Below are 14,124 nucleotides of genomic sequence, written 5' to 3' on the forward strand. Positions count from 1 at the left end.
ATCCTCATGATTTTAATAAATTAACCAACATGACGAATTAAAATAAAAAGCAATTATATTGTATAAATCAATAGAAGAGCCACTGGAAAAAAAATAAATAAATAACAAACTAAGTAACATGACGTAAAAAAAAAAGTAAAGTGCAGCCATTATCAACCCACTGCAGGGTGGAAGCCTCCTCAACAATTCATGTTGAGGGAAATGGACCATAATCTGCCACGCTGGTCCAGTGCGGGTTGGCAGATCGACCGTATTCAGCAGTCAGGGGCTTGAACCCCGGTCTACTCAAAGAGCGTGTGCTACTGCACTCCCGCTCCTGCCCACTCGGCTACGGAGGCCCAACATGACGTATTGGCAAATAAAGTATCAAAATTATACTACAGGTTTATCATTAAGTTAAATAGATTTAGATAAAAGATATTAAGGTATAAGAATTAGAATGGATAGGGCATTTATTTACTTTATTTACTAAATCAATACTAAATAATTATTTTGTGCAAAACATTTAATTATTGTTAATATTTAAAAAGTTATTAAAAATTGTCAGAATACTCTACTGTTTGTTATATTTTCACTTGAATATTGTAACAATATAACCTTCCTTTTTTGTGTATATTTATGTACAGAACCAAAAAGAACAAGACGTCTGTTGACCTGTATGTTGAACTTCTACAGATTTGCAGGGATAAAGTTTAAGAAATACCATTTAATTGAACTGAAATATGTGAGTTAAAGATAAATTTAGTGTATCTTTTTTTTTTTAGTATAACGCTACTTTTACTATAAAATATATGCTACTGTGCTTTCCTTTCATGTATATGAATAAAACACTATGTATCCTGCAATGACACACACACACACACACACACACAAAGGTTGGGTAATAGGGACAGGCGCATTAACAAATTGATACAAATCCATGAAATAAATTTTGTTTTGAAAATTCTATGCAAAATTAGCAAATTGTAAGCATTAATCATAAAAATTGCAGTTTAATGAATAATATGTTATATATTATTATGCAGATTGACACTACAAATTCTGGCCTTCCACCCTGTTAGATGCAATCCTACCTGTACTCTAAACATCTATACCTTATCGTTGCGAAGTTCCCACCCAAAAGGAAAGCACAATAAAATAGTGAAAATTATGCTTTAAGGTGGGCCCCTAGTGCCATTGTTTACAGGAACTCAATCTAGTGTTGACAAATTGTTTAAATAAATACATATAACGACTTAGATTACAAACGTAATATAATTAATAACATAACATAATTAATTAATAAATTAATAGAATCATGACTCAGACCAGAGCAGCAAAGCAAAAGGCTCAAGCTAATGGAAGTGCTGTGGCTCAGAGCAGAACTGAGGGGGGGCAGTTGTCCTCTGACTGACAGCCTTATAAAATGCACTGTTTGCTTGATGTTTGCAGAGCAATCGGGTACGGGACATGATACTGCCAAGGGGGATGTCTTTGTGTGTGCGTATCGATATCAGGCAACAACTCGGCGTTCTTGTGGGCCTATATGAGGGCTTGAAGGACAGGGTGGATGCCCTCGAAGAAACTAAATTGAGGGGCCCATCAAGCTCTCAGCTGCCCACATCAACGCCAGAGCTTGCACTTGGGCATCGCGTGACACAGAGACAACCCCTAAGGCAGAATGCGCTGGTCCCGAAGGAACTAGTAGTTGTTGGTGACTCTATTGTCAGGGAAACGGGGAACATGCTTTGTAAAAAAGATAGGTGGAACAGGACCAGGGTATGTCTGCCAGGGGCAAAGGTTGATGACGTTGTAGAGCGAATATCATCTTTTAAGGGCACAAAAGGTGATATAGTTGTACACGTTGGCACTAATAATATTAAGAGTAGGAGACCGGCAGAATTACTTAACAAGTACAGGTCACTGTTGAACAAAAGCCGAGAATTAGGGTTGAATTTGAAAGTGTCTGCAATTCTGCCCAGACACGATAGGAGGGAGTATATGATTGAGAGCCTTGTCGATCAATTCGGCCCTGGAAAGATTGTGCAAGGCTCAAGGGGTAGAATTTTTTTCAGCCTGGACTGTACTTGTTAACAGGAGAGATTGCTTCTACAGGGATGGGATACACTTAAATAGAAAGGGTGCAAGAATATTTGCTGATGCTATCGAGGCAGTGTTAGGTGGGTCGGAAAACTGCTAGCTTGGGGGGAGACAAAGACCAATAGATTGACAGTAGCCACTGGCAGAGGTGAAAGAGATTCTTGCACTGCTTCTATTAGAATGAGCAGAAGCCTGAAAAACAAGATGCATGGTATTTCAGAGACTGCTGGGAGCCATTGCGGTACAAGTAAACACATGGGTTGTGTTAGGGTAGCTAAGAATAGAAACAGGTGCAGGTATACTTGCGTGTACAACAATGCTAGGAGTTTAGTAAATAAATTTGATGAATTTGAGGTATTGCTCAAAACATTGAAGGCAGATATTGTTGGGATATCAGAGACGTGGTGTCACACAGAAATAAGGGATGCAGAACTGCAATTTGGGGAGTACAACGTCTACAGAAAGGATAGACAGGATTGGAGGGGGGGAGGGGTTATGCTATTAGTTAAGAAACACATAAAAACCAAGGAAGTGAAGCCAGTCGACATCGCTGGACAGTGCAGTGTGGAGTCAGTTTGGTGTGACATAAACATTGGGAGATCAAAATTGAGAGTAGGAGTATGCTATAGGCCTAATGACTCTGATCAGTATAATAAGAAACTGTACAGGGAAATAGAGTGGGCCAGTAAATCAGAGTGTCTTATAATGGGAGATTTTAATTTCCCAGATATTGACTGGAATTTGGGGGCTGGTTACTCACACACTAGCAGGGCTTTTGTGGATTTATTGGATGATTGTTTTCTACATCAGCATGTTCGGGAGGCAACTAGAGAGAGTAATACTCTTGATTTGATTATCAGCAGTGATTCTTCGTGCATTAAGAATCTGCAGATAAATGAACCACTAGGTGGCAGTGATCACAGTGTGCTGAAGTGGGATTTACTCAAAGAGGTAACTACCATTAGGGGTAAAGGGAAGGATTATTGCTTCCGTAAAGGTGACTACGATGGACTGAGACAGCATTTAAATTCTATACAGTGGGACCAACTGATGATGTTACCAACAGCAAATTCAAAATGGGAAGCATTCAAAGAACTTATCTTGGAAGCTACTAGGCTTTACATACCAACTAAGAAATATTGTTCAAGGTTTAGGCCAAAATGGATGTCAGATGAACTAATGAGGCATATGGCAGAGAAGAAAAATGCATGGGATACTTACAAATTAACACATGACACAGAAGCCTATGATAGATACAAGTTGATATGCAACCAAGTTACAAAGGAGGTTAGGCAGGTGAAGGCAGATTATGAGAAATCCTTGGCAAGGGATGCAAAGAAAAACAGCAAAGAGTTCTTTACTTATGTAAACTCTAGAAGGAAGGGGATGAATCAGATTGGTCCACTTGATATTGATGGGTCAAGTGTTGATGATCCTGCTCAGGTAGCTAACAAACTAAATGAATATTTTGCATCGACATTCACACATGAGGAGTTATTCAGCGAGGGGAATTGCAGAGGTGTATTCAACTCTAGCAGTAAGCTACAGAATCTTGAAATAACTGGGAGTAAAGTGGAGGAGAAACTGTTGAAGATAAACACGAGAAAGGCACCCGGGGTGGATGGGATCTATCCAGTTATATTAAAGGAGGCAGCAAAGGAAGTAAGCAAACCCTTAGCCATAATTATGAGAGCTTCCTTGGACTCAGGGGAGGTACCCATAGACTGGAAATGTGCAAATGTGACCCCAATTCACAAAGGAGGATCAAAGGCTGACACAAGTAATTATAGACCTGTGAGCTTAACTTCTGTTCCAGGAAAATTAATGGAGGCACTGGTTAAAGAAGCACTGCAGGATCATTTAGACAAGACTTCAGTTATAGCTCAGACACAGCATGGTTTTGTTAAGGGGAAGTCTTGCCTGACCAACTTGATTGGATACTATGATGCAGTCACAAAAGAACTGGATGCAGGGAATAACTTTGATATTATATACTTGGATCTTAGAAAGGCTTTTGATACTGTTGCACATGGAAGACTGCTACACAAATTGGAGCAGTGTGACATTGGAGGCAAATTGCTGCTGTGGATAAAGGGGTGGCTGAGGGGGAGAAGACAGAGAGTGGTAATCAATGGACACTGCTCATCATGGACTAATGTTATTAGTGGAGTCCCTCAGGGCTCAGTCCCTTATTGTTTTCTGTATTCATAAATGATATTGATGATGGTATATCAAGCTTAATGTCGAAGTTTGCAGACGATACAAAGGTAGGCAGGGTTGTCAAGGACACTACTGACACTATGCTGCTGCAACAGGATCTGGAAAGGTTGAGCAGATGGGCTGCGAGGTGGCAAATGAAGTTTAACATTGACAAATGTAAAGTACTACACATGGGAAAAAGCAACCCCCCGAGCAACGTATCCACTCTGTGGTACTACACTGACAGTGGTAGAGAATGAAAGGGACCTGGGAGTGGTTGTGCAGGCAGATATGAAGTTCTCTGAGCAGTGCAGACGGGTGCAAGAGTAGCTCATGGTGTATTGTCAATGATATATAGGAATTTTTCTAGCAGGGATAAGGAAGTGATTATTCCCTTGTATAAGGCAATGGTCAGGCCACACCTAGAGTACTGTATACAGGTCTGGAGGCCTCATTTCAAGAAGGATGTAGAGCTGCTGGAACGAGTACAGAGAAGGGCAACAAGATTAGTGAATGGAACAAAGGGGTGCTCTTACGAAGAAAGGCTTAAGTTTTGCAAATTACAGTGTTTGGAGACTAGGCACCAGCGAGGTGATCTGATAGAGGTGTATAAAGCCTTGAATGGTTTAAGCATGCTCAATGCTGATGGGATTCTTCCTCTAGCTCAGAAAAATCACCTGAGAGGGCATAAATTGAAATTGAGGAAAGACAGATGTAGGATAGACGTGCGGAAATTTGCCTTTAGCCAGCGGGTGGTTGGTTGGTGGAACAGACTTCCATCCCTTGTGGTGGAGGTTGATAGCCTAAATAAGTTTAAGGCTCAGCTGGACAGGTATTTTGAACGAACAGAGGGGTGAAGTGGAAGTGGGTTTTTTTTTTTTTTGCTGATGCTGCATAAGCTTGCTTTCTTGCATCAAATGTCTCTACTAATGCTAATGCTAATGCTAAAATTTTTCACAATCTTTGATCTACTGCTGTCTTGTTATTAATATCTAACAATTGTACAAGACAATAGAGGAAGTCATTTAGCTTTTTTTTTTTTTTTTTCATTGTAAAGCCTTCTTTATAGAGGTGTTTCACAAAGGAGAGAGAGAATTTCTAAATTAGAACAGTTTTATGAAATAAAAAAAAAGTTAAACTGATTGTTACTATCAGCAATTATTATAGTGCTCATGCTACTATTTAATTAAAATTAGAATAGTTTTATGAAATTTAAAAAAAAAAAAATTAAAATGGTTATTATTATAGCTTATGCCACTATTCACCTATATCAGCGTTTCCCAAACTGGGGTCCGCATACCCCTGGGGGTCCGTAGACCAGTTCCTGAGGGTCTGCAAAACAGATCCTCTGGAACTGGTGAAATTTTCTTCTATGTATAGCAAATTGATGATAAAGTTATTATATATTTAGGTAAAAATAAGTATAAAGTTGAGTTGTTTTAAACATAAAACTTTGAATTTTCTTTTCAGAAAACCCAGTGTTCATATGCATATATATATATAGGGGTTTGCAAACCTTTTGATTTTTGAAGGGGTCCTCAAACTTTTTTTTTGATTTTTGAAAGGGTGTGTAGTTTGGGAACCACTGACCTATATAAAACAAAAGTGGGAAATACTGTTATGTAGTGTATTTCAGTGAAGTTCCCACCCAAATTTACCCGAAGCCCTCATTTACTGATGGTGTTCAGCTTCTCACCATCTCGCCTCAATTAGAGATGAAATAAAAAATAGTGTCATGGAACTTTAATTGCACACACAAAAACAAACATTTTCCTCTGAGAGGGGAAGGGAAAATTGGCTACCATATTTGTCAGTTACAATATATTTAGTTACATATTTTGGTAAACAACAGCATGTGACATTCTTTTCAAGACTATGAAATTCCTTTTAGAATGAAAAACTGCTGAAGGCATGATGCAAAATGTGTGTGGTCTCAGGAAAATTTGCATATTTTTATAGTTTGTTACTGGCTACAATTAGTTTACACTGTATGATATTACCCTACTGTGAAATTCACTTGTGCTGATTAGAGCCAAAGAATTATATCCTTAAGTTTTATCTAGGATATAATCCAGCCATATTACACTATTTTCAATGGAATATGATTTTTAAGTTGTTGGTTTCGAATTTCCAGAAATGCATTTTGAATGCACCAGACATGCATTGTGTTAGGGATGCCTGTTAGACAAAAAACAAGCTTTTTTTTTTTTTTCCTATAATAGGCATAGAAAAGTAAATTTAAAACTTTTGATTGTGATTGTTGGTTAAATTTTTCACAGCTCTATTTCTGAGTTTTTAAAGGAAGGATTTCAAGTCGCCAACCACTTTCAATTCTGCTTAGTATATTACTGCTGGGAGTTGAATGATGGTAGTGGTAGCAGTGATATACTAAGCAGAGTAAAATGGTGGTTGAAAGGAACTTTTAACAGTTACAGTGAAACTTCCCTTTAACGTACAGCCATAAGGAACGAGAATGTGTCCGTTAGAGAGAAGTGTCCACTAACAAGAAGTCTGAGGGAGAAAAAAAAAAAGAAAGAAAAATCGTTAAACGTTTAATGTAAAATTAAATTAAATTATATACAGATTTTGCACAATACTTTTGTAAATAATATACATACAATTGTGCTATGCATATTATGACTTTATCTTAAGAAAAATACATACAGTAATCACTTATTTTCTTCTGCACCTTCTTCCGGCTGATAATTTTGTTTTCAACATTTGTTTGGAGTGAAGAAACCATCGAAAGTCCTTCAGTATCTTCTTCAGCGGCGAAAAACATTTTTAAACGATTGATTTGTACGAGCGCTTCTTCTATTTTCATCGGTGGTTCGTTGTTAATATGTTCTTCGACAGAATGACCTCCTTCCATTTCTTCATCCTCATGAGGAACTTCTTGAAAAGTATCGATGATAATGTCGTTGATATCTAGAGCACCATCTTCTGTAGTGAGGTTCGAGTCTATATCTTTGTAGCCAGGGTCACTTGTAGCAGAAGTATCGTACATTATCAATAGATGTTGAAGTTCTTGTTGTTCTTCTTGGTGCTCCACATTGCTGTTCACAACTTCAATTTTTGCGTTTGAGAAGCCAGACTTTACAAAACAGTTCACGTCAGTTTGTTTTCTAATTGCTTTTACTGAAGAGGAAATCCAATTATAGAACACAGTTGGCAAACCATAAGATGGAAGCTTGTTTAGAAGACCTTTTGCCAAACACGATCAAAAGCCTTTGAGATGTCTAGAGCAACTGCTTGTGTTTCACCGAACTTTTCCATTGAATTTGTCCATAAATGGGTAACATAAGCCAGAATATCACCAGTGGATAGACACTGACGGAATCCATACCTGCAATTGTTGCTCAAATGGAAGGTTTCTAGGTAGTTTGAATTGACGGTTAATTGATTTCAACATTACTTTTGAAAGAATAGAAGTAACTGAAATGGGATGATAATTGGATGGGAGGGATTTGGGGCACATCTTTTAGGGGCACAAAAGGTGATATAGTTGAATCACATCTAGGATGCTGAGTTTCTTTGCAAGGTCACTCGCACATGTTACATCATTCATGTGTGCAATGAGATGTCTTAAAACACGTTTTCTGTAGTGAAGTTTAAAATTTTTTATTATCCCTTGATCCAAGGGCTGACACTCTGGAGATGTGTTTGGTGGCAGAAGAACGATTTGAATGTTGGACAATTCAATGTGCGGGTGAGATGCAGCATTATCCATTAAAAGAATAATTTTTCTGTTTTGATGAATCATGTTTTGGTTAAAGTGACTTATCCATTCGCTCATGATATCTCGTGTCATCCACGCTTTTTTATTAGACTTCCAGTCAACATTCAAAAGATTCAACGTTATGCCCTTGAAACAACGAGGATTTTGTGGTTTTCCTATAACAAGAGGTTGTTCAAAGTCTCCCAGCATATTTGTACACAATAGTACAGTCAAGCGTTCCTTAGAAATTTTTCCGCCCTGGCACTTTTCGTTTTTTAGACTCATTGTTTTTTCAGGAAGAGCTTTAAAAAACAACCCGGTTTGATCACAGTTGTAAATATCCTTAGATTCAAAATCAAGACATAAATCTTCCAATTTTACGGTCCACTCTGTTACAACCCCAGTATCAACAGATCCACCTTCACCACTTACGGTTTTCCAAGAAATTTTATGCTGAGTTTTGAACTTGTCTAGCCATCCCACAGAAGCTTTGAACTCATTTACTTCCATAGATTTCGCAAACTCCAAAGCCTTTTCCCTAATAATAGGCCCATTAATGGAAATTTTTTTTTTAGCACGTGCACGAAGGCGCCTTCGTAGCCAGGTGGGAAGGAGCAGCAGTACGTAGTACACTCTTCTTGATTAGACCGGGGTTCGAGCCCGTCACCACCAATTACGGAGGATGCGGAAAGGTCAGGGAATGACCACCGCATATCCCGGAGCAATATGGCCTTAGTTGCTAATGCTCCTAAAAACCAAATAACAAAAAACAACAAACAAACAACAAGCACGTGCACGACAAAACCACTCATACGTAACACTGTCAATTTGAAGTCCAACAGTTTTCGGGAATGATTATTGAACCTGATCATTTACGTGTTGCCAAAATTGTTTGAGCAGTTCATTTTTTTTTTCTTTAGGATGTCGCTTACCTGCATCTTCCCGATTTTGAATTTTGCAGCGAGATTGCGAACACTATTTTTTTGCCGATCATTCGCATTAATAAGTTCGACTTTATCTTTTAAAGTTAAATGTTTATGAGAAGACATTGTACACTTCACACGACACTGAACAAAACTAAAAACTGAAACTCAAAAGACGAAAGGCCGACAAAATCCCCCCCCCTGCACACACCAAATTCATCAGAAGTTTTACACGTGTCTTAAAATTCTTGAAAAAGGGTTTAGAACTGCAACGTAAACCTTGATAAAATTCAGAGAATCGGAAATAGAAAATAAACACACGATTGAGGCAATATGTGGAAGAAATGTTCCTAGAAAAAGGGCTGTGAGCTCGCCTGCTGTCCGTTATGGGGAGATAAAATTAAGTGCTAATCTAAATGAAACAGTGCAGATTGCCTGTCCGTGTCCGTTACAGAGAATGTCCGCTAGACAGAAGCTGAAAACACATTAAAACCAATAGAGGAGAGTTGGGGAATTTGAAAATGTCCATTGTAGAGAGATGTCCGTTAAAGAGAGGTGTCTGTTAGGAGAAGTTTCACTGTATTTCTTTCTGAAAATAACTGCATATTGAATGTTGATACATTTTATTCTAATTAAGCTTTGTCACTTTGTGGCACTAAACAGAGATCAGAGAAGGAGATTGTTTGTGCTTAGAGTTGCTACTTCTTTAGCAGCCGTGACTTGAAAATGATGTTTATGGGAGGTTAGGGAAAGTAGTTGTTTAATATTTAAAATTTTTTTTCATGAAAAATACACATTTTCTAGGTTTCTTTGTAATGAAAAAATTAATTTGTTAAATGTTATTTATTAGGAAAAAAATTACAAGGACTTTCTTGTGATAATTATTTACTTGTACAGATTTGTAATTTAGCATCAAATTCACTTTAAAATGTGATGTCCATAACTTGGTTAGCTTATAATGAGATGTTTAAGTTGTCTCCCGAAACCCACATTACACTGACGTTGCACTTTAGTTGTTTTTTTTTTTTTTTATATATAAAAAATATGATTATCAGTATAATACCTAATTTTTATAGTACAGGTGACCCCTGCCGAGTGCAGGGGTCACCACGCATGGCGATTCTGCGTTTGGCAGAGTACTGTTGTTATGGAAAAATGGGGGTTAGGTTCTGAAACTTTATGTAGGAAATTAAAACCATAATCTGTGTTACAAATGATACAATTTATTTTTAAAAGCACTTAATTTCACTTTATAATTTAAAGTTGTTGTTGTTGTTGTTATTTGGTTTTTAGGAGCATTAGCAACTAAGGCTATATTGCTCCGGGATATGCGGTGGTCATTCCCTGACCTTTTCATGTCCTTCGTATTTGGTGGCGACGGCTCGAACCCTGGTCTAATCAAGAAGCATGTGCTATGCACTGCTGCTCCTTCCCACCTGGCTACGGAGGTGCCGGTATAATTTAAAGTGTATTATATCTAAAAACATCATAAAATATATGGAAGTAATATTTTTCTATGCTAATTTTTGCTGGAATGGGGGTTTCAAAAATGAATGGTGAGACTGATTTCCTCTATAATTTCTCATCTCTAGTTCCATTGATCCAGTTGAGTGTGACAGTGAGTTCATGCCCCTAACATAAATGCAAAGGGCTCCTATGTTAAAAGAAAACACGATGAAAGAAAACTAAACCCCAAAAAAATCAAAACTAAATTATGGAAACAACAGAACTGCATTCTGAAAAGTAAAACATTGAAATAAAACTTTTAATTGACCAGGACTTACCAACACATGAAGAAATGTTCAGTTGATGAAACTGCTACAGAAGGTGAACATGCTTTTGAAGTTGACTTACAAAATCTGTAATTTTTGTCAGTTGCGGTTTTTCATGATCTTCCTCATGTCAGTATAAGAAACCATAATATCATCAATGCCTCTCTTAATTTTCACACTCCTATGAAAGTCTAAATCTTCCTGCATAATCTTCTCTTTCAGGAACTTTGCTGCTTTTAGAATCTCTGATATACCCTTGTTTGTTAGCTCAGTTTCTTCTTCACAAACACCATTATTGGAGTCCAATAGTTCTAACTCCTCATTTTTTAATTCCTCTTGATGGGAATGAATATGTTCTAAAATTTCTTCCTGCTCTAAATCACTAAATCCTGCACATCCGATAATGTTTGAAAGTTTAATAGTTTTCTCAACGTCTGTCTCAATAATATTTTCTGATATATTTTTCTCGAATTCTGTCTGCATAATATTTTCTCACATAATTTTCTCAATTTCTGTCTGAATAATATGTGTGTCACTTCCTGTTTCAGGGAGCAACTTTTTCCAACAGTTCTTGAAAGTTGACTTCTTCATTTCAGTCCATGACTGCTTGATTATTTCAATACCTGTTAGCATTGTGAATTAAGCCCAATGTTGGGCTGAATTCACAATACTAACAGGTATTGAAAATCTTATCCAAGCTTCTTAAATAATAAGATTTAAAAGTCGAAATGATCCCTTGGTCCGGGTGCTGTAAAATTGATGTTCTGTTCAGAGGAAGAAACAAAAATTTTACATTTGGATTGCAATTGAGAAATGACACTGGGTGGTTTAGAGCATTGTCTAAGAAGCACCTTGAATGATAAATTCCTATTTTTCAGATATCTTTAAACTTCAGATATGAAACAATGCTCTAACCAGTTACTAAACAGTGGGCCAGTCATCCACACTTTTCTATTCAATCGGCATTAAACAGGAAGAGAAAATTTATTTTTGTATTAAAAAAACCCTTGGGTTTTCTGAATGATACACTAAATAAAGGCTTGGGTATTTATAATCACCAGAAATGTTACTACAAAACAGGAGAGTGATTCTGTCCTTTGACACTTTGAATTGCAACTCGTTCTTCTCTGGATAAATATCTCCTGTCCGGAATTTTTTTCCAGTAGAGTCCAGTTTCATCAGAGTTAAAAATATGATCTGCCCTGTATCCTCCCCCTTCTATTACATTTTTCAATTCCGGTAAAAAATTTTCCACTGCCTCCACATCAGCAGAAGCAATCTCATTAACAACTTTAATATTGTGCAGATATCAAATCTATCAAATCATCTCTTGGATGCACTGAAACTTGATTCGCCATTTGTAGTAGCAGTGTGAGACTTTGTTGATGGTAAATATTTTTTATTTTTTTATGAAAACCACAAACCCAAGAGGTATTAGAACCTATAGTACTTAGTACCATGCTTGGTTTGGAGATTGTGAAGGAAAAAGAAGATATTTGTTGACATTAGATTTGAACTTCTGTACACAGTAATTTTCGGGAAATATATCTATGAAGGAAGGTTGTTCCAGAAAATGGCAGTTGAATGAATAAATGAGAAAGATGAAAAGTTGGTTCTGTGAGTTTGGAGTTGGACTGTAAATGTATGTTGGCTGGTGGCGGCATGTGTTCGGACTGTTTTGAAAGAGAGAGTGGGAATTGTAGAAGCTGATTCAGAAGAACAGTGCCCATGGAAGTATCTGTAGAAAAGGCATGCAGCAGAAACAGTACGTCTATGAGACAGCAAGTGGAGAGACTCTGTTAGAGAAGAGTCATTAATTAACTAACTGCCCTCGTCTGAACGGAATCTAGAAGCCTGAGAGAGGTTTTGGGAGCACTGCCCCAGATGTGAGAACAATATTCCATGGCAGGGAGGATTTATGATTTGTACAGAGTGAACAGCTGTTTGGAAGAAAAGTAACGGCAAGAGTGAAAGAAGAAACCAAGTTTTTCAGATGCAGAGGAAGCAATATTTGTAATTTGCTTGTACCAAGAGAGATTAGAAGTCAAGGCAATCCCCAAAAGAGATATATCATCTTTCCTAGAAATCAGAGTGCCACCAAAGATAAGCATAGGAGCAGAAGAATCCTTTTTGTGAGAATTTTAGAAGGATTGAAATCAACTAAGTTGTATTTGCCCCACTGGAGAATTACCTAGAGATCGGCATTTAAGCAATTGGTAGCGGAGATTTGAAAAGTTGAAGCTGATTGAGCAGGGCAAGGTTTCTGAAACTGGAGAGTGGAATGCAATGTGCTATCATCGGCAAACCTATGGATAGGATTTCCAGTCAATGGAAGAAGGTCATTAATATACAAGAGGAAAAGAGTGGGAGAAAGAACTGAACCTTGGGTTAACACCACCATTAGGGGAGAAGTTAGAAGACTGAGAGCCATCTACAATCACCCTCAGTGAGAAATCAGAGAGAAAATTGGATAACCAATTATAGAAAACAGTTGGCAAACCATAAGATGGAAGCTTGTTTAGAAGACCTTTTGCCAAACACGATCAAAAGCCTTTGAGATGTCTAGAGCAACTGCTTGTGTTTCACCGAACTTTTCCATTGAATTTGTCCATAAATGGGTAACATAAGCCAGAATATCACCAGTGGATAGACACTGACGGAATCCATACCTGCAATTGTTGCTCAAATGGAAGGTTTCTAGGTAGTTTGAATTGACAGTTAATTGATTTCAACATTACTTTTGAAAGAATAGAAGTAACTGAAATGGGATGATAATTGGATGGGAGGGATTTGGGGCACATCTTTTAGGGGCACAAAAGGTGATATAGTTGTACACGTTGGCACTAATGATATTAAGAGTAGGAGACCGGCAGAATTACTTAACAAGTACAGGTCACTGATGGAAAAAAGCCGTGAATTAGGGTTGAAGTTGAAAGTGTCTGCAATTCTGCCCAGACACGATAGGAGGGAGTATATGATGAGAGCCTTGTCGATCAATTCGGCCCTGGAAAGATTGTGCAAGGCTCAAGGGATAGAAATTTTTTCAGCCTGGACTGTACTTGTTAACAGGAGAGACTGCTTCTACAGGGATGGGATACACTTAAATAGAAAGGGTGCAAGAATATTTGCTGATGCTATCGAGGCAGTGTTAGGTGGGTCGGAAAACTGATAGCTTTGGGGGGATACAAGGACTAATAGTTTAACAGTAGCCGTAGGCAGAGGTGAAGATGATTCTTGCACAACTTCTATTGGAATAAGTAGCGACCTGGAGCGAGGGGTGTTGGGGGTTTCAGGGACGGATGGCAGTCATCGTGAAACAGGTGGGTATATGGGATGTGTAAGAGTAATTAAGAATAAGAATAGGTGCATGTATCCTTGCATGTATACCAATGCTAGAAGTATAGTAAATAAATTTGATGAATTTGAAGTGTTG

At 37.8% G+C, this 14,124-nt stretch overlaps 1 protein-coding gene across 1 annotated transcript in view; it reads left to right on the forward strand.

Annotated features, from left to right (window-relative positions):
* The window catches only part of LOC150083042 (uncharacterized), a 328,847-nt gene that overhangs the window by 120,437 nt on the left and 194,286 nt on the right, over positions 1-14,124 (forward strand). Inside the window, exon 6 of the mRNA XM_090376992.1 lies at positions 627-724. Coding sequence (XP_090233118.1) covers positions 627-724 — 98 coding nt within the window. The remainder of the gene's footprint in view (positions 1-626; positions 725-14,124) is intronic.

Source organism: Mastigoproctus giganteus, chromosome 7 (assembly GCF_048544385.1).
Source record: "Mastigoproctus giganteus isolate SK-2022 chromosome 7, ASM4854438v1, whole genome shotgun sequence".
NCBI classification, from domain to species: domain Eukaryota; kingdom Metazoa; phylum Arthropoda; class Arachnida; order Uropygi; family Thelyphonidae; genus Mastigoproctus; species Mastigoproctus giganteus.